General features: G+C 39.8%; 1 protein-coding gene across 1 annotated transcript; it reads right to left on the bottom strand.

Annotated features, from left to right (window-relative positions):
- Window positions 1-2,928: 2,928 nt before the first annotated feature.
- Window positions 2,929-24,722, bottom strand: LOC138993231 (all-trans-retinol dehydrogenase [NAD(+)] ADH4). Its single transcript, XM_070392345.1, has 9 exons — window positions 24,638-24,722; window positions 22,732-22,833; window positions 20,076-20,217; window positions 18,574-18,661; window positions 13,098-13,329; window positions 9,308-9,568; window positions 6,330-6,465; window positions 5,715-5,853; window positions 2,929-3,377 (listed from the first exon to the last, which is right to left on the bottom strand). The coding sequence occupies exons 1-9, from the start codon at window positions 24,653-24,655 to the stop codon at window positions 3,353-3,355; spliced, it is 1,143 nt and encodes a 380-aa protein (XP_070248446.1). The 5' UTR covers window positions 24,656-24,722; the 3' UTR covers window positions 2,929-3,352.
- Between the last annotated feature and the right edge of the window lie 799 nt (window positions 24,723-25,521).

Genomic DNA, 25,521 nt, shown 5'->3' with positions numbered 1-25,521 from the left:
TATCTAACTCTAGAACTTAAAGAATTAGAAAGAGAGCAACAAGAAAAGCCCAGAGTGAGCAGAAGGAAGGAGATAATAAAGATCAGGGCAGAAATAAATGACATAGAGACCAAACAAACAAACAAACAAACAAAAAACACCCAAACAAACAAAAAAACACAACCACAAAAACAATACAAAAGATCAATGAAACCAAGAGCTGGTTCTTTGAAGGGATAAACAAGATTGATGAACCTCTCGCCAGGCTCACCAAGAAACAAAGAGAGAGGACCCAAATGAACAAAATAAAAAATGAAAGAGGTGAAATAACAACAGACCCCACAGAAATACATTGGATTGTTAAAAAATACTATGAACAACTCTATTGCAACAAATTAGACAACAAACTAGAGGAAATGGACATATTCATTTTGACATATTCATATCCATTTTGAGTTTATTCTTATGTATGGTGTAAGTTGGTGGTATAATTTCATTTTTTTTCCGTGTATCCGTCCAATTTTCCCAACACCATTTATTGAAGGGACGTCTTGATTCCACAGCATGCTCTTGTCTCTGTCAAATATTAATTGAGCATAATTGATTGGGTTGATTTCTGGGTCCTCTGTTCTGTTCCACTGATCTACCTATACCTGCTCTTGTGCCAGTACCAGGCTGTTTTGCATATAGTGGCTTTGTAGTATAACTTGACAGCTGGTATTGTGATGCCTCCAACTTTGTTCTTCTTTCTCAAGAGTGCTGTGGCTATTTGGGGTCTTTTTGGTTCCATATACATTTTTGGATTATTTGTTCTAGATCTGTGAGATATACCAATGGTATTTCAATACAGATTGCATTTAATCTGTAGACTGCTTTGGCTACTATAGACATTTTAATAATATTAATTCTTCCAATCCATAAACATGGAATATGCTTCCATTTGTTTGTATCTTCCATTTATTTGTATCTTCCATTTTTTTGTTTGAGTTTATTGGAACTCAGAAATTACATAATAGCACCACATTTTTCCAATGTCCCCAGTTTTCTGAGTACAGGTCTTTTACCTCTTTGGTTAAGTTTATTCCTAAGTATCTTAAATTTTTTTGTTACAATGGTAAATGGGATTGTTTTTAGTTTCTCTCTCAGATCGTTATTGGTGTATAAAAATGTCATTGATTTCTGGATATCAAATTTGTATTCTGCTATTTTGCTGAATTAATTTAATAACTCTAGTAATTTTTTGGTGGGATTTTTAGGGTTGTCTAGGTATAATATCATGCCATCTGAGAATAATGACAGAGAGAGAGAGAGAGAGAGAGAGAGAGAGAGAGAGAGAGAGAGAGAGAAAACTGTCAAAGAAGGGAGTCAGAAAAGCATGGGTGTGCTCCAGAGGGAGGGAGCCATGCAGGTCCTTCCTCTGAAGGGCTTTTTTCTGGAGGATTCAGGGGAGGATCTCAATAGAATATTCATCAGCTTTCCAGGTGTTCCCCTCAGGTCCCATTCTCCACTGATTGGTGGTGTCAGGGCAGGAGGTCATTAGTCAATGCTTAGCCCTGCCTGGCCTTGCTGCTTTTCTGGGCCTAGAGCTGAAACACAGCTGAGGCCTAGATATTATCTCTAGTTGGACCAACTCTCTGTCTCTGTGGTCAACAGGCTGGAGGCTCTGTTTCTAAGGTTGTTTGATGAGGCCAGAACCTGATTGTCCTTAGGGTTTAATGCTTAAGGCAGTGGTTGTGTAAGGGCTTGTATGGGAGTCCTATGAGGCTATTCTCTCCCCTACTACATGACTAGTAGGGGGTCTACTACATGACTAGTGACATGCCAGGGGAGGGCAGATCAGGGGAGGATCTGAACCACATGACCAGTGATATGAAAGGTCAGGGGATCTAGCCACAAGACCAGGGATATGCTAGGAGAGGAAAGGTCAACATGGGGGGAGGTCCCAGCCCAGTTTTACCCATTGCTAGACAACTGGGGCTATCTGCCCTGGTGACAGATACCTGGCCTATTCTATTCTGCTCATGTTCTTCTAACTGCCTGGTGTATCACCTCTCTCCTCAGCCAAAGGTTCAGGGAAGTTTATATTCTCTCAGGGGTCAATATGTGGTAAACATTTTTTTTTAAAGTGATGGGTTTCAGAAATTATGCTAAGCTAAGTACTAGTCTTTGTTACTCTGATCCAAATTATTATCTGTCTTATCCTTAAACTGTTCATGCCTCATCTCTGAGTGTCATAGTTTTGAAAGCTCTCATTTTTTTTTCATATGAGTCTTATTGTCTGTTAAATCTTGTAGCTATAAAAAATTTGGTTACATTACTTTAATGTAAGTACATTGCTTTTTTTCACTTTTAGTTGACTATAGAGAATAGATTACTTAGTGCAAATTGTAGATCATTCAACTTTGTAATCTAAACATTATAAGTTGTAATAATTATCAAAGATGAAAAGGGCTATTATCTAATAAAGATGGAAATTTGAGAGTATTGGTGTGTTTTTTTTTATCTTCAATATCACATTATTTACTTATATAGCTTCTGATATCCTACTACTTGCGATTATAGTTCACAGAGGTAAAGTGGGGCTGAATGAAAAGAAATGAACAAATGCTAAAAAAAAAGTTATTTAGCAGCTTATTAAAGAAGAGTAGCTCGTAGTTTATTGGAACTCAGAAATTACATAATAGCACTACATATGTATATATGATATATATTTTGAAGATATATTTATCTTTTGTACATATGTATGTGCTTTATTTCTAGTAAAATAAAGAGGAAGGGAGAAGGAGATAGAAACATCAATGAGGAGAGAGAATCATTGATTGCCTGTCTGCTGAACGCCCCCCACTGGGGATCAGGCCTGCAACCTGGGCATGTGCCCTTGACCAAAATTGAACCCGGGACCTTTCTGTCCACAGGCTGACACTCTATCCACTGAGCCAAACCAGCTAGGGCTCTAGTAAAATTTTTTATTATGGAAAATTTTAAACATGTACAAAAGTAAAGCAGTGTATTAAAACCCCATATATGTATTACCCAAACTAAAATATTGTGAACATATAACCAATTTAGTTTTTTTATTACCCCTTTATTCCTCATTCCCACTTCTCTAAAATTATTTAGTTTTAAATAATTCCCAAACATCATATGATTTTATTCATAAACACATTAGTTATCATAGTTATTTAACACAGGAAATATTAATGTGTTTTAGTAGAAATGCTGTAATCTTTATAGCTATTTGATGTTGAGATATTAACTGTAAATATTTGTTTAAATTCATGGTGATCTTTGGTTCATCATATCAGGTTATAAATTAACCAGATTATCAGGTTCAGATTCAGGCAGATAGTCTTCCAAATTGTTCCTGGCTTCTTCAGAAGGTCAGGACTGTTCGAATGCTGTTAATAATTATATTAAAAAAATCAGTACAACTTTTATGATAAATTTAACCAAAACTCACAAATAATTTTTGTTTTATCCTTTTGGGATTTGATTTAATCTTTCTTTATAGACACACAATTTGGTAAGCCTAATTTCTTTAATCTTGTTATCCTCCTTTATTTCTGGCACTAATAAAACTTTATATATGATGCCAATAAGCTGGGAGAGAATTGGGGACCTCACTTGCCCTGGGTGAGGACTTGGCTGCTAGTGGTGCTGTGGAGAAGTAGAGCATGACATGTTGTAGTGACCTTTTCATCTTGGAATAATCCTGTAGCCGAGGGCAAATTGGGCATCAAAAGGAGGTGGTTGGTGTGTTGGGATGTTACTTTCTGAGAACTGAAATATTCTAACTTCTGAATTAGTCCTTCAACATGTACTAGCAAGATGGGGGGTAAGCCTTAAGGACAGAGAATTCCCTATCTTGGATCTTACTGCTGGAGCTGTGGGCTGCCATGCATAAATGCTTTCTTCACTCAGGGCCTGGAAGAACCACCTCCCTGTGGGGGGAGAGGCTCTGTGTCCTCTCCTCACCATGAGTCGGGGTCACTGCACCTTAACAGGCCAATTGGTGTATCCCATCTCCTCTCCCCACTTCCTTGCTTCTATGCAGTTGGCATGCCAAGAGGGCCTGTCCTCCGTTGTGTTTCCTGTACCCATGTGGTAAGCACACCTGGGAGGGCCCATCCCCTGCCTGCTCTGTTGCCACCTGTCCATCTGTATGGGCAGTCAGGTGGTCTTCTCAGTGGGCCAGAGGGAGAGTAGGAGGCCTCATTCAGATGTTTCCCGTAGCCCTCCATTCTACCAGTGATTACCAGCCCTGTTTGTAGGATATGGGAGACTTGACCAGTTATTACTAAAGCAATGCAACATTTTGCATTTGGCTGCCACTTAGCATTCCTGGTTGGGTATAGTGTATGACCAAGAACCCAGGGACAATTGGGTAGTGGTGGAGGAGTTATGAGCACCAGGTTCCAAGACCCCAAACCCAACCAATTCCTCATTTGAGGAGTACAGAGATTTAGACACTGTGCAAGATATTTCAGGGCTTTTACACTAAGTTATTTAGCATAGTTTAAAAAATAGTGTTTATTTTATTTATTTATTTATTTATTTAAAAATATATTTTTATATTTAAAAAGAGGGAGAGAGAGAGAGAGAAACATCAATGATGAGAGAGAATCATTGATAGGCTGCCTCTTACACACCCCCTACTGGGGATTGAGCCTTCAACCCAGGCATATGCCCTTGATTGGAATTGAACCCGGGACCCTTCAGTCCTCAGGCTGATGCTCTATCCACTGAGCCAAACTGGCAAGGGCTATTTCTTTGATTTTAGTTGAACTCCTTTTGGATATGTTGTAGCTAACATGTTTCAAATTAGGGAGTTCATGTCAGTCACTAGGCACATTTTCTCAGGTTTCTATCCTGTGAAGTATCCTGTGTCCTCACACCATGGACCTATTTTCTTCTTTTGTGACATTGCTTCTCTGTGTCAAACCCTCGCCAACTAACTCCAGGTCCCCCACACCCCTTTTGTAATGTGTTTTCTTTTCTTTGCTCTTTTGTCCTGCGTCTCCTCTGTGCAACATTGTTCCTGGTGTCATGCCCTCTGTTGCTATTGATCAGGGCTATGCTTGATCATTTTAACAAAAGCCATTGATCCCAGTCTTAGCCACTCCCCATTGCCAGGGATCCCCCCGATGGGACAGTTCTATAAATCGGCTCTCAGGGTTCATGGGAAGGGAGCACACAATTTTACAGCTAAAATTGTAGGTCGGATGTCTCTCATAGGAGACCTCTGACAAAGCAGGAGGACGAGAGAGTTGGGACATCCTTTAAGTACCTGACACCTGCCACTCCCTGCTCACATCTCTGTGGTTTTCACCTGATTCTGATAAAGAAGGGCCTGCAGGGTGCACTCTGTCAAACATAGTGATTCCAGGGCCGGGCTATGTGTACCAGAGGGACCTGATGTTATCGTATAGAAACCCCTCCCGTAGGGAGCAGCCCCAACTGAGTTCATGATTGTCTGTGAAAGAAAATATGTCAACTTATGCCACCCCTATGTTGGAGCAGTGTATGGCAGTGTACATTATGGAAACAGAGTAGGAAGGTAGGTGATGTTGGGGTTTCCCCCCCCAATGGCCACTATTTCATCTTTTAAGCGCCTCTAGCATGTCTGATGATGTGAAAAATGTCAGGAAAGAAACGGATTAGATTTAAACATCAAATAAAAATAGAGTCATCATAAAGGTTTTTCAAACCACGTACCCGTCTGTTTGGTAATTTACCTTTTTCCTTGGTGCATTAGGTCAAATGCCTCATTGATTTTGTCAAAAGGCAGGGTATGGGTCACCAGTGCATCCAGGTTGAATTTCTTATTCTTGTAATCAGTAACCAGCTTTGGGATTGAATCTCTACCTTTGCAACCTGTAATTTGGCCAAAAGTCCTAATAAAGATGTGGTACTTGACATGAAGAAGTAGTTTCATCATTGTCCATTGAGTGAATGAAATTATTTTGTCAGATTGGCTTCCTCCAAATTGATTAAACCCCATATTTAATTTTTCTATACTTTTATTTACCTTAAATTTTTCTTCATAGGAGAAATTCAAGATTATTTTTATTTCTGCCTAAGAAATGATCTTTGTTTGGTCCAAGTTTGACTTTTGTTTTTGTTGGTTTATTTTAATGCAAATTGAACTTCTATTTGCAAGTTGTAGTATTCCTACTATACAAACTGTTTACTTTGAAGTAATTAATAGAATAGCTTTTATGTAGTCTTTAGATGTATTCTAGGCACTCAATATTTAAACAAGTTACTTTCCTTCTCTTTTAATAATTTTCACTTTAACAATTTGGGTACTAATATGGAGAAAATTAGCAGAAAAAAATAACAACACTGACCACCAAATATTGTTCCATTGATAGTACGGCCCATTAGTATCTCTATTGGAGAAACAGTCAATCCTTTGTCACCAATGGCTACTCCAATGAGCGTACACGATCCCCAACCTACTGTTGTGCAGTCCAGGGCTGCTTTCTGGAAGGTTAAATAAAAAAGATCAGTTGAGTAGGTAGAAAGGTAGACCATGTCTTCAGCGTGCCTATGTACTGGATTTCAGGGAAAATTTATACATTCTGCATCCTATATAATAAAAGCCTAATATGCTAAGTGTCCAGTCGGCCGTTCAACAAATCAATGCATAATATGCTAATGATATGCTAAGGCCACTCAACTGCTTGCTATGACATGTACTGATCACCTGGGGGCAGATGCTCTGTCCAGTAGGTTAGCTTGCTGATGGGGCCTGGCCGATCACGACTAAGCAAGATGGACCGGACATGCCCTGAAGCCCTCCTGTGTCCCTCCCTGGCCCTGATCCTGCACTGGTGGGGTCCCTTGGCCTGGCCTGCGCCCTCTCACAATCCAGGCTGAGGGCCCCCCCCACCCTGAGTGCATGAATTTCGTGCACCAGGCCTTTAGTAGAAGATAAATGTAAACTTTGTGCCATATCCCTTGCCATAGTCAGGGGGCAACTTGATTTTGACCTGTTGGGGCAGTTTTTACTTCTACAGAAGTTCCAATAGGAAGTACAGTTCCTTTTCATCCCTGATCATTATATGAAAAAAGGAATTTGAAGTACAGTAAATTCTCTCCATCTTCTCTCTCTCTCCATCTGTGTCTTACTAGTGACAGAAGACACAATGACCTAGAACTTTAAGAATATGTTTTCAAATTTTTATTTGACTATATGCTTATTTATTGTTTTGAGAATTTGTAACATTTCTAAATAGAAACTTCTGCTTTTTGCAATTTTTATATGGCAGAATTATTATTGTTTATATATACAACATAGATTCATGTTGAGGGGAAAAGAGCACAGGTACTACTGGTCACCTTGAGGTAGCTGCTTACAATGATTTCTGTTTTTTATTTTTATGTTTTTCCTATTGCTTTTTCTACATTTCTGAGCTTTGCTCCAAGCAAGGATTTAACCTCCATAATGATGACTTAGTTCAATGGGTATTATGTGCAAGTTCAGGGTTTTATTTAGTATCCTTTGATAACTTTTGATCAGAATTATTTTGAATTCTCAATATCTTATATAATTGTCAATTATTGTAACTTTCTAATTGTTCTGTTCAGTTCTTTAGGCTGCCCTAGAGCATGAGAAATCATTGAAATCATTTTCATAGCCATTAGTGGAATATCCTTTACAGCAGGGGTCCTCAAACTACGGCCCGTCGGCCACATGCAAATACAAATATTGTATTTGTTTTTTTATTTCAAAATAAGATATGTGCAGTGTGCATAGGAATTTGTTCATAGCTTTTTTTAAAATTATAGTCCGGCCCTCCAAGAGTCTGAGGGACAGTGACTGGCCCCCTGTTTAAAAAGTTTGAGGACTCCTGCTTTACAGCCTAGAAAATTAACTTTCCCTACTTATGGAAACTTTTGGTGAAAGGGTAGGTAGCTAGCTCAGCTTTTTGTGATAAAAAAATGGCATCTTTTAAAATTTGGGTTCTTTAGTGTAATTCTGTTCCATAATTTAAAATACATGTCTTGGTATAATAAATCAGTTAATAAAAGAACCTGCAAGTTTCAGGTCAGTGTTTCTCAGCTTGAGAAACTTGTAAAAAATATTGGTACATGAGCCCCCAACTGGTACTAACAAACAACAACGCTCCAGGCACTTATAAAGTAGCGAGTGTTGGGAATATCTGTACTCTGGAAATAAGGTAAAGAGGCTGAATTTCAATGTTTGTAAAAAATTTGAGCTGTGGAAAGAGTAGGAATGAATGGATGTGGCACATTGCAAACTGCAGGTGAGAAGGACAATGTGAAAAGCAGGGCCTGACACAGAAGCACTGCAAGACAAGGAGCTGCTGATGAATGAGTTTTCAGAAGAGCTAACATTTACCTCACAGATTCTCTTTCAAACAGTTGTTACTACAATGGAACTCTTCTGGGCGGGGCAGCCTGCTCCTCTCAGCAGCTCTTGCTGGTCTCCACTCTTCTGGGGCACTCACCAGTCAGGTGAGCACCAGGGGGAAGAACCTGCAAAGCCAGCTCCTGGTGGAGGCATAGACTTTTATTATGAAACCTTCCCTAGAGGAGGGTGTTAGGGGCCAGGCTGAGTGAAGGTGTAACAAGATGCTGGGCTCTCTGGCAAGTCAACTGGTCCATCTGTTGCCTGTGGGGGTGACTCTGCCCATTCTAAGGAGAATAGACTAGACAGAGGTAATTTCTCAGGCCCTGCAAGTCAGGGAGCCGACCTGAGAGGAGAGGAAACCTGAATGATACAAAATGGTACTGTTTGCAAAGAAAATATTTACTTTTAATTTTGCAGCATGTGTGTATTTAATATATTAAAAATTTCAATATATACTTTGGACCTAATTTTGCAGCCCCTTTATGAGGTCTGGCAGACAGAATGGATTGTGTGTAGGTTGCTGGCCTCTCCCTGCTTTGCTTTTTGATGGGAGTGGGTACCTCGGGCTGTTAAGGTGACACCAGCCACATTCTCTTACTCTTCCTTTAAGTCTGCCTTTTCTATTCTCATTGTTTTGCTCACTTCTTGCAGGCACAATTCCTTAAAATTTTTCACTTCTAAATTTTCTCTGAATTTCATGTGGAAGAATAAATATATAATAACATTAATATTAAGTAGTCATCTGTAATATTTATTAATAGATAAATATCAGTTATAACACACTATATAATATCCAATACATTATTAATAAACATTGCTTATTATATAAACATAATTTATGCATATACAAATACGTTAATACTGACTATGAAGTGAATAAATATATTAACATATACATACTGTCAATAAATATTACTTACTATGTACCAATATAAAAAACATACATACCATGGCTTCAGATCCACCTGCACAGTCAAGTGCAAAATCCACACCCCCACCGGTCATTTCAATGATGACCTCCTGGACGGGTTTCTGTAGGTCTCTAGGATTGAGGCAGTCAGTGGCTCCAAGGGCTTTGGCCTTTGCAAACTTCTCACTGTTGATATCAACAGCTATGATTCTGGAAGCTCCTGCTACTTTACAACCGATTAAAGCAGAAAGGCCGACACCTCCCAGGCCAAAGATGGCACAAGTAGAACCTGGGGTAACCTGCAGGCAGGAAAATCATAAGTTAAATTAGCTGGTCCCCCCTTTTTTAAAGGTACAGAGTGAGGTGGGGGCAGGAACATATAAAGGACCACCTGTCATAAGACTAAGGGATTTAGCCACTTGGGGAAATTTACCAATGTAAAAATGAATGAATCACTGACTAAACTTGGAGAATCATTTGAGGGCCGTTAGGCTCATCAATTTATAAGGAAATAATTTCCTTGATTTCATTTCCCAATTAGTGGTATCAGAACAAAATCTGAAAGCTCACACACTGTAAAGGGTTTATTGTTTGCCCTTTTAAGTAGATCACAAGTAATTTGATGTCTATATTTCTAATAGGCCTTATTTGGTTGTGTTAATGTTATATTTTTTAAAAAAGTCTATTTTTATTGAGATGAAGAGAGATATGGAAACATCAATGATGAGAGAGAATCACTGATTGGCTGCCTCCTGCATGCCTCACACTGGGGATTGAGCCCTCACCCTGGCCAGTGCCCTGACAAGGAATCAAACCATGACCTCCTAGTTTATAGGTTGAGGCTCAACCACTGAGCCATGCCGGTTTGGCATAATGTTATAGTTTTGATGACCTCTAATATTTCTCTAAAGGTGAAATAACTCAGTGATCTCAATGATCAATTTATTTAATTTGAATAGATCCAAATTTCCTTGCTTGGCATTGGAGGATTTTTATTATCTGACCCCTATTTCCTTTCATTTTTATCTCCATGATATTCTCAGTACTGAGGCCTCAACAAACTGTCTCACTTTCTTTTCCTCATGTCTTAGTTCATGCTGTTCCTTCAGCCTGCTGTACTTTTCACCTTATTTTCTACAATGAAAGTAGTAACCTATGTTTTTGGCCTAAGGTAACACTCTCCCCACAAATCTTTTCTTTATAATTCAATTAGAAAGTAGTACCAACTGGAATATGTTACTCTGGAGAGTGAGGTAGTGGCAAAAACAACAACAACACTGCATAGAGAGATGCTTACTATTACTATTTTCTCATGATGATGGGAAAGTTTTAAAATTAAAGCGTAAACAAAAGGGAAAGAAGAAAATCTGTCCATGAGACGTATTGGGAACAAAATTACTAGGAGAAGTGGCATCATTGGTTGTGATTTGGTGGGGTGTCGCTCTGGGGTTGTGGCAGGGCCTGTGTTCCACTTGGGGGAAGCCGAGTATTGGTTTGTTGGCGCCAGGTCCATGGTGCTGTTTATTTTTAAATGGCCAGTGCACATCATGGCTGCTCCTGCATCAAGTGTCTGTCTCCTGGTGGTCAGTGCGTGTCATAACTACCGATCAGAGGGAAGGATGACACTTAGCCATATATATATATATATATATATATATATATATATATATATTAGAGACCTAGTGTACGAAATTTGTGCACTGCGGGGGGTCGGGGGGGGGGGGGGAGGGTGTTCCCTCAGCCTGACCTGCATCCTCTTGCAGTCTGGGAGCCTTCAGTCAGACATCCCTAGAGCTGCCACGGAGGAAGGAGAAGCTCCCACCACTGCTGCTGCACTCACCAGCTGTGAGCCTGGCTTCTGGCAGAGTGGTGCTCCTCCTGTGGGTGCACACTGACCACCAGGGGGCAGCTCCTGTGTTGAGTGTCTGCCCCCTAGTGGTCAGTGTGCATCATAGTGACCAGTCATTCTGCTGTTTGATTAATTTGCATATTAGCCTTTTATTATATAGGATTACTGATACTTCCCTTTCCTTTACTTGGTCCTATATCAGATTTATTTTTCTTCTTTGAGCATCTCCTGAGGTGGTTTAGTTGTTCCTCAACAATGGAAATAACATGGGAACTTAGATAAGCTTTGACTAGATTTAAAAGTAAACTGTAGCTGAATCTCTAGTGTTAATATTCCTGAAAAAAGATTACAGTAGTAGAAGGTGAGCATCTTCATGGAGTCCAGAAAAGGGGATGTGTTTAACCCCAAGAGCAATAATTCTTCCCTGAGAGGTCAGTGCCATCTACAGGAGAATGTGCTTTGACTGCCAAGGTCACATAAGCTGTTAACATTACCCAACTAACACACTTCCTCCAGGACCCTTCCCATACAACTTTTAATTTTTATTAATGAGTGAATAAGTGAATGAATGAATGAACAAATGATATTTTAGAGGGGGGTAATATGCTGATGGCCAAGATTCGCATCCCTGTGTGCTTGGCCAATATAATTCTCAATGAAAAGTCAGACCTTGATATTCCGGTTACTAAATCAGCTTCTTGTTTTCATTAGGATGACTTTGCTTCCTTGAAACCCAACAACTCTAGGCAATCTGATAAAAAGAAATTTTTGTTCCAAAACCGAGAGCAGAACTTCACCAAGATGTTTTAAGGGTTGCATATGAACCTAGTTTTGTTCATTCATTCATTGAAAGATTGTCACATCCCTACTATGTGACAGGCACAGGGGTAGGCTCCAGAAACACCACAATGAATAAGAGAGAGTTCTTGCCTTCAAAGAGCAAATAGTTTCATAGGAAGGAGAAATAATGGGAAATTCCTCCATAGTGTGATAAGGTAGACAGGAATAAACATGAATACTTTGGGGAAAACTGCAAGGGGCACCTAATTCATGCCCAAAGGACTGGAGCAGTTTTCCAACAGGAAGTGGCAAATACAAAAAGCCAGCCAGAAGCGGTGGGAGAGCTTTCCAGGCAATGTTGATGGGAGCAAGGTGTGCAAAGCCCAGAGGCCATAGTGACTGGAGGCAAGGCTGGACAGGGAAAAGTAGGGAGAGCCACCGCAGCATCCGTAAGGAAAAGAGGAATAATGGAAGGGGGGTGAAATAGTCGTATGTGTTGTTTAGAAAGGCTAATTTTAGTTGCAATTTGGAGTCAAGGGATGAAGACTGATGTTGAGGAGATTTAAATAAGGAGATTGTTTGAGGGATACTGACATCTCTCTAGTCTCTGAGTTAAACAGCTTTGAAAAGCTTATAAATTCTAACATGGGACTCAGGGACATACCTTTCCACCATTAGGGCTGCCATCTGAGACCCTGCACTGGAGCCACAAAAGGATAGGGAGAGAAGCAGAGATGAATTACTTCCGTTTAGGGATGAATCTGTACCCTCAGGGAGAAAGTAGGCGTGGCCATGTGGAAGGGGTGGGGTCTCTGCAGTTTGTATCCTCTCTTGACTGGGTCTGCTGTCTCAGGATGAGGATCATGTTTAGGGGACATATTTGAGCAGGCTGTTATTTAATTAGGGCTCACCTATAATATAACGTACTAGTAAAGGAGAAGAAATGGACATGAATTTGGTGCCAACTATATGTCACCCACAGGGCCAGATGTCTTACATATGCAATACGATTTAGTTTTCCCACAATAATTTGTAATAGATATTATTATACAGAAGTAGAAGTAAAGAGTTTAGATAACTTGCCTAAAATCACAGAGATGATAAATACAGAACCAGGGTTTGAAGATAACCCTAGCTGCTTTATCACGCTGCCCCCTAATAACTTCTGTTTTATAGAACGTGGTGATTAACCGTTTTACCTTGGCAGTGTTGATTGCAGCTCCATAGCCAGTTGAAAACCCACATCCAAGCAGACAGACTCTCTCTAAATTTGCATCATCATCTATTTTGGCCAGATTAGTATCTGATACGACAGTGTACTGAGAGAAGGTACTGGTCCCTAAGAAATGGTAAACTGGTTTTCCTTTGCAGGTAAACCTGCTGGTTTTGTCTTCCATTACTTCTTGCTGAATAATAGGATCTTTGAATTGACTAGAGAATTTTAAAAAAGATACAAAAAAGATAGAGTAAATGGATCACTGATTACTTTCCTAAAAAAAAAGTTAGGCATTATGTATTAGTTATGACAATTTTAAGATATGGAAAAATTGAGAAAATCACTTGGGACTTTTTGCATACACACACACATATGTATATATATACATACATATATATTATATATATATATATATATATATTCTCCAAAAATGTATACACACTTTAACAATTGATAACTCACTTAATTTTTCACTCCTTTTCAGGTTTAACTAATTTGAAATAATGGGTGAAGCCAGACTAAGCTTTGAGCAAAGAAAACTTATTCTAAAGTGCCACTAGACTTTTTTAATGGGGATATATTTTAGGGTACAAAAGATAAAGTTTAGGGTACAAAACCAGCAACAGTAAATGAATTGAGGGCATACAAATACCAACAAAATGATTCTTGATGTTTGAGATTCCATTGCTTTGCATTATCAGCAGAATCTGGACCAGTATGGTCATCAGTTTGAAAACAGGCATTGACAGAAAAATTATTCATCTCTGTAGATTCTTTTAAATTTTGAAAATGAACTGTACATTAATAAACACTGACTTTGTCACCATTCAAAGTGTGTATACATTTTTTGGGGATACCTTGTATATTCAATATGTAGTATATATTGAATATATGTAATAAATTTTGTCATTATATATCATATAAAACATAATTTATTTATTGTATATAATATATGATGATATATAGTAAATATACAATATACACTGAGTGGCCAAATTATTATGACTGGCCAGATTATTATGACCACCCCATCAGTACTTCGCCTTTTGCCTTTAATACTGCGGCCATTTTTCTTGGCATTGACTCCACGAGATGTTGAAAGGTGATGTGAGGAATCTGACACCATGCCTGATGAATAGCACTGTCCAGTTCTGTGAGATTTGATGGTTGTAGAACCAGCTGCCTGATGGCTCTTTTTTAAAAAAATATTTATTTTATTGATTTTTTACAGAGAGGAAAGGAGAAGGGATAGAGAGTTAGAAACATCGATGAGAGAGAAATATCGATCAGCTGCCTCCTGCACACCCCCTACTGGGGATGTGCTCACAACCAAGGTACATGCTCTTGACCAGAATCGAACCTGGGACCCTTCAGTCCGCAGGCTGACGCTCTATCCAGTGAGCCAAACCGGCTCTTTTAACTTCGTCCCACAAATGCTCAATTGGATTGAGATCTGGTGATTGTGGGGGCCACCTAAGCAAGGTAAAGTCTCCCTCATGTTCTTGAAACCACTCCTGCACAATACTGTGGCATGCACACTGTCTTGTTGGAAGAAGCCATCTCCATTGGGATACGCCATCAACATGATAGGATGAAGTTGATCAGCAACGATACTTAGGTATTTTGTGCTATTCAGACGTTTATAATGATCTGACCCTCTAGCAACTTCAGCGGGAAATTATAGCTAATTTGCCTACAAACGTCAGGTGGTAATAGTAATCTGACCACTGAGTGTAAATAATATATCAAATATAATATAAATAATATGTATATTATAATACATAATATAATATGATATAATAGTCAGGGGTCATCTGACTATTATATTTAGATGTTATCATCTAAAGATAGTAATGATAACAATAAACTTAAAAATTTTATTTATTTTTTTATCTTTATTGTTGAGAGTATTACAAATGTTCACCCTTTTATCCCCATTGTCCCCTACCCCTGGGTTCCCACCCCACCTCCAGGCTTTTACCACGCTATTATCTGGGTTCATGGACAATGCATATATGCATATAAATTCTTTGATTAATTTCTTACCTCCCCCCAACCCCATTCCCTCTGAGATTCATCAATCTGTTCTGTTTCCATGCCTCTGGTTCTATTTTATTCACCAGTTTATTGTGTCCATTAGATTCCACATGTAAGTGAGATGCTGTGATACTTGTTTTTCTCTGTCTGGCTTATTTCACTTAGCATAATACTCTCCAGGTTCCTGGATGCTGTCTCAAAGGGTAAGAGATCCTTTTTTTTTTTTTTTTTTACTGCTGCATAGTATTTCATTTTGTAAATGTACCACAGCTTTTTTATCCGCTCATCTACTGATGGGCACTTGGGCTATTTCCAGATCTTAGCTACTGTAAATAATGCTGCTATGAATATAGGGGTGCCTATATCCTTTCTGATTGGTGTTTCTATTTTCTTAGGATATATTCCTAGAAGTGGGATCCCTGGGTCAAATGGCAATTCTATTTTTAATTTTTTGAGGAAACTTCACACTGTTCTCCACAGTGGTCGCACCAGTCTGCATTCCCACCAGCAGTGTACTAGGGTTTCCTTTTCTCCGCATCCTCTACAGCACTTATTTGTTGATTTGTTGATGTTAGCCATTCTGGCAGGTGTGAGGTTCTACCTCATTTTTGTTTTAATTTGCATGTCTCTAAGATTAGGGATGCTGAACATTTTTTTTCAGATGTCTTTTGGCCATTTGTATGCCCTGTTTGGAGAAGTGTCTACAGTGGGGCCTTGACTTACGAGTGTCCCGACTAACGAGTTTTTCGAGATACGAGCCATCTCTCTGCCGATTTTTTGCTTTGAGTTGCGAGCTAAAATTTGGGTTACGAGCCAGCTTCAGATACCCCACCTCTAGTTGGCGCAGCGAACGTCACAGTGAACGCCACAACATCAGCCCACGTGTCTCACTCGTTCACTTTATGATTTGACATACGAGTAATTTGAGTTGCGAGCTCTGTCACGGAACAAATTAAACTCGTAAGTCAAGGCCCCACTGTATTTTGATCCTCTGCCCATTTTTAAATTGAATTGTTTGTGTTTTGTTGAGTTATATGAGTACATTATATATTTTGGGAAGTAACCCCTATCCGATTTATCATTGACAAATATATTCTCCCATACAGTGGTTTCCCTTTGCATTTTGAACCTAGTTTCTTTTGCTGTGCAGAAGCTTTTTAGTTTGATATAGTCCCATTTGCTTATTTTTTCCTTTGTTTCTCTGGCCCTTGGCAATGTATCGATGAAAATCCTGCTCCATGAGATCTCTGAGATTTTCCTGCCTATGTTTTCTTCTAAGATTTTTATGGCTTCCCGTCTTACATTTAAGTCCTTTATCCATTTTGAGTTTATTTTTGTGTATGGTGTAAGTTGGTGGTCTAGTTTCATTTCTTTGCATGTACCTGTCCAGTTTTCCTAACACCATTTATTAAAGAGACTGTCTTTACTGCATTGTATGCTCTTGCCTCCTTTGTGAAATATTAATTGAACATGATAGCTTGGGTCAATTTTTGGGTTTTCCATTCTGTTCCATTGATCTGTATGTTCTTGTGCCAGAACCAGGTTGTTTTTATTACGGTGGCTTTGTAGTATAACTTGATAGCTGGTATTGTGATCCCTCCAACTTTGTTTTTCTTTCTCTAGATTGCTGTGGCTATTCGGGGTCCTTTTTGGTTCCATATAAATTTTTGAATTATTTTTTCTAGATCTGTGAAATATGCCAATGGTATTTTAATAAGGATTGCATTGAATTTATAGGTTACTTTGGGTACTATGGGCATTTTAATGATGTCAGTTCTACCAATTGATGAACATGGTATGTACTTCCACTTGTTTATATCTTCCTTCAACATCCTGTAGTTTTTTGAGTACAGATCTTTTACCTCCTTGGTTAAGTTTATACCTAAGTATCTTAATTTTTTTGTTGCAAAGGTAAATGGGATTTTTTTTTAGTTTCTTTTCCTGAGAGTTCATTATTTGTGTATAAAAATACCATTGATTTCTGGGTGTTAATTTTGTATCCTGCTACATTGCTGAATTCATTTATTAAATCTAGTGATTTCATAGTGGAGTCTTTAGGGTTGTCTATGTACAACATTATGTCATTCTATATGATAAAGGCTAATATGCAAATCAACCAAATGGCGCTGACCACTAGGGGGCAGATGCTCAATGCAGGAGCTGCTGACCCCGCGCCGCCCCCCCCCCTCCCCCCGCAACGTGGTCAGTGTGTTCAACCAAAAGCCGGGCTCACAGCTGGCAAGCACAGCTGTGGTGGTGGAAGTCTCTCCTGCCTCCGCGGTAGTGCTAAGGATATCTGACTGATGGTTTAGGCCCGATCACTGGGGAGCAGGCCTATGCCTTCAGTCGGATATCCCCCGAGGGCTCCCGGATTGCGAGGGGTTGCGTGCAGGCCAGGCTGAGGGAACCCCCCACTACCCCCCTCCCCCCCCCCCCCACCTCCAGTGTACAAATTTCATGCACTGGGCCACTAGTCTGCAAATAATGATAGTTTTACTTCTTTTTATTTGGATGCCTTTTATTTTTCCTTCTTGGACTTCCAGTACTGTGTTGAATAAGAATGTTTCTGTCTTGTTCCTGTTTTAGGAAAAATGTTTTTAATTTTTGCACATTGAGTATGATGTTGGCTGTAGGTTTTTTATATATGGCCTCTATTATTTTGAGATATGATCCCTCTATTCCCTTTTGCTGAAAATTTTTATAAAAAGTGGATGTTGGATTTTGTTGACTGCTTTTTCTGCAACTATTGATATAATCATGTGATTTTTTTTTGTCTTTCAATTTGTTTATGTGATGCATCACATTTATTGATTTGTGAATATTTTACCAGCTTTGCATGTTTGGAAAAATCCCAGTTGGTCATGATGTATATCTTTTTAATATATTGCCGGATCCTATTTGCTATTATTTTGTTGAGTATTTTAGCATCTATGTTCATCAGAGATATTGGCCTATAATTCTCTTTCTTTGTATCTGTTTTTGAAATTAGGATAATGCTGGCCTTGTAAAGAGAGCTTGAAAGTGTTCATTCCTCTTTGATAATTTGAGGAGGATAGGCATTAATTCTTCCTTGAATATTTGGTAAAATTTCCCTGTGAGGTCATCTGGGCCAGGGCTTTTGCTTGCTGGGAGCTTTTTGATTATTGCCATGAGATGAAAAAGGTTGAAAAACGCTGTGTTAACCTATTCTCTTATCGAAGGACATTTGTGCTCTTTTCAATTGTTTGCTGTAATAAACAATGTTACAATGAACATTCTAGCACACATCTCCCTGGGTGATTTTGCAACAGTTCCTTGCACTCACCTGAGTAGAATTGGTGGGTAGAAATATGCACACCTTCAACTCCATTTATGTTTTGCCAATGTACTGCCCAAAATATTGATACCAATGTATACTCTCACTAACAGTGTGTAGAGCTTACCTGAGCTTTGCACAGAAATTTGTGAGTGGACTCAAACAGAACTTGCATTTTTTACATTGAGGCATATAGAGAGGAATCACTTTGTCACCTAGAAAGAAAGGCCATATGTTGGTTGGTGCCTATAAACGTCACTTGTAAATGTTACCTATAAATAATTTCTACCAGATGAATCAGTGGAAAACATCATTCCTTATGGCATACATTTTATGTTCAGCAGAGTATAGGTGGCAAAATATTTTGTTATTCTAAAAGATTGCTGACTTCCCCAAGTATTACCTATATTCTCCCCTCCTCCCCCCTTGCTGGGCACTCAAGCAACAAATCTGTATTGATACCATCAGGTGAAGAGTCCTACCTGAGACTCTGCTGTCCTTGAAGCTCTCTCCATCATAACTATTATTTATTATATTTCTAAACCCCCATGTGGAATAGGACATCCTCATATAACAGGAGAGGTGGACAGTGACAGACTAGATATGGAGAGTATACGTTAAACCATCACCACTGTGCTTCACCATTTGTTTTACTGTCAAGTTCCACATCTTCTACTTTTTATTCAATTTTGATTTAAAAATGGCTTCTATCCTCTGATGACCAAGGTCCAATAATAACTAACATTTAGTAGGTGCCGGACACCATTCTAACTGATTACTTATATTGTCTCAGCTAATTTGCAGAACAACCCTTTGAGAAGGGTAGTATTATTGTCCCCACTTTAGAAACAGAAATCTGAGTCACAGATAAATGATTTAACTGGCTAAGGTCACAGAGCCAGTAGGTGGCAGAGCAGGGACTACATTGATCAGACTCCTTCATGGATGCAAAACTTTCAGGAGCAGTTGGTTTTTATGATCTTGTTTGGAATGGAAAGATGCTAATACGTATACCTCAAGGTTTGGAGCATCCTTATTAAAGGAAGGAAGTCTGACAAGTGAGAATTACAGAGCCCTTATTCCAATATTTGGTGGAATATCTGTTATGAAATATGCAGTAAATAATTTCAGTCATTGGCATGTTTCATTTGCATGTCATTTTTATCTTTCAAACTTCCAGAAAGACTAACTTAGGCTAACATTGGCATATGTGTAATATTTCTCACTTAAGCTACTTACAGAATGAGCTATCCCATTCTTTAAATTCTTTATAATATTAAATTAGTTTTTTGCTTTATTTAGAGGAGGTTGTTATAAGTTGTCATTTATGTGTCCATGGAAGCTTCAGTTTAATCTAACTTTGTAGCTTAGCTTCATAGCACAGTTTCTCAGTGCTCTACTAGTATGTAAATAAAGTGACCATATCCCCCAGATTTTACCAGACAATTCTGATTCAAGTATTCTGTCTCATTGGTAGACTGTGATAGATTGTGTTTCTCACTTTTGCTTTGGAAAAGATGGTCCCTATGTAAACAGAGGACAATATAGCATGCAAAGCCAGGAATCTATCAGGAATTATCCTTGAAATATCCTCACATTTCCACTTATTGGAATGAGAAAATACAATACCTGGTTTGCAGTTGGTCACTCCTGGCCCAACACTTTCCACAATTCCTGCCCCCTCATGGCCAAGAATCACTGGGAACAGAGCCTTCGTAAATTTAGGATGGAGAATATGGGCATCGGTATGGCACAAGGCAGTGGCGATTATCTACAAAGCAACCGCATACTGGAGTTATTTCTGTAATTACATTATTGGGGTTGTAAAGTGGGTAATTTTAGGATAATTTCATTTTCACCCTGAGACTTTACAAAACTCTTAGAGCTCAATAAAAACATAATACTTAAAAAAACACACACAAATTAAGATATATTAGCATATATTCTTTTCCTTTTATACCTTACTTTTATGCCTTTTACTGTCATTGGAAAATCATAAAAAGAGATAAAATTGGCAGTTACTGTCTCCAGGAGAGGAGAAATCAAAGGCAATAGGGAAAATTTAAACAAAGTCTAACAGGCAGAGGAATGGAGAGAACACAGGTTTCTAGGCCTTGTTCAAATTTTGTTGAAATGACATGAAATAGAGGTAATAAAAATTTTATAGTTAAAAGTGAGAGATCAAGTAAAAGATCGTCTAAATTAATTACTGCTGTATCTCTATATTCTTCTTCAAGATTCTGCTCATGAGGGTATCCCATTCATCCTCATGTATAAGCCCTTCCAGTGGTGGTTGGAGGGAAAACATAGCCTGGGCAGCCAGGTCTTGCCATTGATGACCTGTCCACTCAGCATGGGATCTTCTTCCTGCTCACTCACTGCCTTCCCTTCATCTGTACCCAAGACCCTGTGCTGCCTACAGCAGCTCTTCAGGTTTTCCTCTCCCTTGTTTTTTTTTTCCCTTGTTTTGAACCAAATTCTCTATCTCCCTTTTAATAATTGGCAAGTGGAAAACTAAAAGAAAATATAACTAATTATAATCCAACTAGAGGCCCGGTGCACAAAAATTTGTGCACTCGGGGGGGGGGGGGGGGGAGAGGGGGTCCCTCAGCCCGGCCTGTGCCCTCTCGCAGTTTGGGACCCCTCAGAAGATAATGACCTGCTGGCTTAGGCCTGCTCCTGGGTGGCAGAGGGCAGGCCCAATCCCTAGGTGCAGCCCCTGGTCGGGCTCAGAGCAGGGCCGATTAGGGAGTTGGGGTGCCACCCCCTGTCATGCACAGAGCAGGGCGGATTGGGAGGTTGCGATGCCATCCCTAGTCACACTCAGGGTAGGGCCAATTGGAGGGTTGAGGAGCTCCCCTCTGTCACTCACAGAGCAGGGCCGATCAGGGGGCTGAGGAGCTCCCCCCTGTCAAGCACAGAGGAGGGCCGATCAGGGGGTTGAGGAGCTCCCCCCTATCATGCACAGAGCAGGGCCGATCAGGGGGTTGAGGGGCTCCCCCCTGTCATGCACAGAGCAGGGCCGATCAGGGGGTTGAAGAGCTCCCCCCCGTCACACATAGAGTAGGGCCGATAAGGGAGTTGGGGCACCGCCCCCTGTCACACACAGAGCAGGGCGGATCAGGGGTTGGGGCGCCGCCCTCTATCACCCACAGAGCAGGGCCGATCAGGGGGTTGGGGCGCTGCCACTGTCACACTCAGGACAGGGCCGATGGGGAGGTTATGGCTCTACCCCGTCACACACAGAGCAGGGCCCGTGGGGGTGGGGGGGGGGGGTTGGGGCGCCGCACCCTGTCACGCTGATCCTGGTGCCGGGAGGCCTCGCTGCTTCGCTGATTCCAGCGCTGGGAGGCATATTACTCTTTTACTATATAGGATAGAGGCCTGGTGCACGGGTGGGGGCCGACTGGTTTGCCCTGAAGGGGGTCCTGGATCAGGATGGGGGTCCCCACTGGGGTGCCTGGCCAGTCTGGCTGAGGGCCGTTTTCAGGCTGGCGGGTGACTGAAGCTCCCAACCTGTCCTTTTTTTCTTTTTTTTTTATTCTGGGCCAGCTTTAGCTCTGAGGCTTGGCTCCAGCTCTGAGGCCTCGGCTGCTGAAAGCAGGTGTCTGGTTTGTTTGGGTTCTATAATTGTAACACTGTTGCGGTCCTGCTCACTCCAGCTCTGAGAACCCGGCTGGCTGAAAGCAGGGATCTGCGTTTGTTCTATAATTGAAACAATGTTGCGGTTCTGCTGGCTGAAGCCCGGCTGGCTGAAAGCAGGTTTCTGGGGTTTTGTTTAGCTGCTATATTTGTAACAATGTTTCTTAAACTGCAAGCTCAGAGGCCTGCAAGGCAGGCGGGGAACGTTGGCTTCCTCCGTCACTGAAGCAAGCAAGCCTCCTGTTCACTTCAAGCTGCCTGGCTGCCGGCCGCCATCTTGGTTGGCAGTTAATTTGCATATCACCCTGATTAGCCAATGGGAAGGGTAGCGGATGTACGGCTAATTACCATGTTTCTCTATTATTAGATAGGATGCAAATTCCTTAATATGATTCTTAAGGTTAATGATTAATGTTAAGGTGCTTTAGTTAAATTTTAAGCCCATTATCAATGGCTACTGATAAATAACTAATAATTTACCCCCTCCTGGAGATAAGGCCTGTTTGTATCTGAACCTAAAGATACAATCGCCCACACTGAGAACTGCAGGGCTTCCCAGTCACATCACAGGCGTGACCTGACAGAGCCACGTCTGCACCTAGTTAGTGCCCAGTGTGTCCTGCCAGGAAGAGTCCCCACTCACCTGAATTCGAACTTCATGTGCCTTGGGGGGAGCTACCTCAACCTCTTCTATGCAAAGGGGCTTGTTTGCTTCCCAGGCGATGGCTGCTTTGCATTTAATAACCTGGGAGAGAGAGAGGGACATAGGGAGGGAGGGGAGAGAGGGAGAGAGGGAGAAGTTGGAGTTGGGGATTGAGATGGAGAAGGTAATAGAGAATATTATGGGGGGAAAAATAAAAAGCATAATATACCATAACTTGTGGCTGGATGTTTTATATAATTATATTATTTTGTAGAAAAGGGGATTATTGAAAATAAGAAATCATGATCTACATTATAGTCATTGCACTTTTATTCTTTTTAAAAGACTAGTTTATTGATTATTTAGAGAGAGGAAGGGAGAGAACCATCGATCTGAGAGTGATCAACTGCCTTCCACAGGCCTTTCTTCAGGAATGGAACAGGCAACCCTTTGGAACAAGGGATAATGCTCAAGCACCTGAGCCACACTGGCCTGGGTGCCCTTTTAATTTTTGAGAAAAACAGGTGCATTAAAGTTTACCTTAATATAATGCCTTGATCTTCCCCCCCTTCAGTAGCAGAGGGGATAAATTCATAGGGTTTGGCCAATAAGTATTTGTTGACTGAACAATTTGTTATCAGCTCTGAATTACCTGAGTCCTCATTGCTAGAACATAAATGTGATTTTACATGTTTGCTACTCATTGTATGACCCCCCCCCCCCCCCTTGGACCGAAGTTATTGACAACACCAGGGAACTTGTTAGAGCAACAAGACCTGTCCCAAATCCCCTAAATCAAAATCTGCATTTCAATAAGATCCAGGTGATTCATATGCACATAAAAGTTTGAGAAGTGAGGCTTAAATAATTAGTACATTTATCAGTAGAATAAATAAAAATTAAATAAAAATTTGGTCACTGAAAGAATTTTGGGTAAAAATGTATAAAAGAAATTAAATAATATTATATAAACTTATTTTATAAATTAAGCAGGATTCTATAATTAAAATTTTATTTAGCCTCTTAAAATATTTTTGTTGATTTCAGAGAGGATAGGAGAGGGGGAGAGACATAGAAACATCAATGATGAGAGAGGATAATTGATTGGATGCCTCCTGCACTCCTCCTACTGGGGATTGAGCCTGCTACTGGGCATGTGACCTGACCAGGGAATGGAACTGTGACCTCTTGGTTCATACGTCAACACTCAACCAGTGAGACACACCAGCTGGGCTTGCCTCTTAATATTGTATTTTTAGTTTTAAATATGAGTAACATTGAAAGAAAGTAGAAAGAAACAAACCTATAATTCTCCATTCTAATACTACTACAGTATTTTTGCTTTTGATGTGATTTTCCTAGTCTTTGACAACATGAATACATATTTCTGACAGTTATGTAATTTTGAATTATTTTTAAAAATATAATTAATGTTATTTACAGGTGCAATAAATGTTAATTATGGGAAGTTTCAAAATACAAACAAGAAGAAAAGGAATAAAATCCACCTGTAATTTTGTGAGGTAAATCCTTTGAATTATCCCCAAATGGGATCTTATTGTATGTGATATTTTTAATCTACTTTTTCTACTTATTAGTATACTATGAATGTTTTCCATATTCTTCTCTAACACCACTTTTAACAAATGCAAATTCTATTTTATGGTTATAGTTACCCAAATCTCTCTCTTCTTTTGACAAATAAAAATATTTAATTTGACAGCCTGTTGTAAGCATTATGGCCAGTCTACAGTAATTTTATTAGCGTAATTTTCTAGCATGACAGGGTGCTTTTGATCAACTTTAAATGAATGCATTCTGAGGTTAACTAAAATGGAAGCTTTTTAGCAAAAGTACTAGTATACAAAAAAGAAGAATTGAACAAAGAAACAGTACATTTGCTTACTTTGCCCTTGGTGCCCATTTTTCTTTGGGAAACTCGCCTTGGAAGCTTCTCTCTGATTTAAGAAATTCCACTTCTGTCCAGGATGCTCTCTCTGTAACCTGGATTGAACTGCCATTGAATAAATACCATCCCTGCTTTTCTATTCTCCAATCACTTTCCCTTTTTGTTGCTGTGATCCACATCTCAGCCCGTATCTTATCACGTCATTTGTGCTGTCGTATTTCAACTGCAAACAGCCTTTGCTCCCAGCCATTATTTGGAGGAGATTTTGTTTATTTGTTTTTTCCCTTTTATTGCAAAATATAAAATCATAGATAAAAGTTTGTTACATGTACAGGTGAGTTAACACAAATTCCTTCACCACCCTAATAATTATTTCCTTGCCTTTCTTTTTGATTTATGCTTCTCTGTAAGTATTGTTTAGTTTTACTTATGAAAAACTTTATATGAATGAAATCTTAGTGTTTGTATTCTTTCATGTCTTCTCTCAATCCCATGTTTTTGAGAAATCCCCCACATTGCTTGTAGCTGTTTATTTTCATTATCATTTATTTTCCTTTTCCTTTTCTTTCTTATGATGAATTAATGATTGCATAAAAATATTTCCTTAAGGAAAATTCAGGACTAATATGAAAACAGTATACACTATTATGGTGATGCCAACCTGATGGTTTTGGGTCTCTGGGACTCTGGCTGTGCTCAGTAGAGTAGTCCCTGGATGCCTGTAGGCAAGTACCTGGTGCCCCATCTGACCTTATGGAGCTGTGACCGCCGATGCTGTGGGCCAGAGCTCCCCTGGAATCACCTTGCTTGACTGTTTGTGGGAAATGGAGTGTCTCATAGTGGTTGTTAAGTATTTTGAGTAGGTGTGGAATTACTTCGTC

The sequence above is a fragment of the Myotis yumanensis genome, unplaced genomic scaffold (assembly GCF_028538775.1).
Source record: "Myotis yumanensis isolate MYYU_CA2020_CCGP unplaced genomic scaffold, mMyoYum1.0.hap1 SCAF_1, whole genome shotgun sequence".
Taxonomy (NCBI): Eukaryota; Metazoa; Chordata; class Mammalia; order Chiroptera; family Vespertilionidae; genus Myotis; species Myotis yumanensis.
The sequence above is the reverse complement of the archived record's forward strand: the minus strand, read 5'-3'. Positions and strand labels throughout refer to the sequence as shown.

What these genes read in the sequence shown, in the direction of transcription:
- LOC138993231 (XM_070392345.1), bottom strand. An exon ending in AGTGACCAACTGCAAACCAG is followed by an intron (nt 18,662 to 20,075) that starts GTATTGTATTTT and finishes CTTTCTTTCTAG; the next exon opens with GTGACAAAGTGATTCCTCTC. An exon ending in AATTTCTGTGCAAAGCTCAG is followed by an intron (nt 13,330 to 18,573) that starts GTAAGCTCTACA and finishes AAAATTCTCTAG; the next exon opens with TCAATTCAAAGATCCTATTA.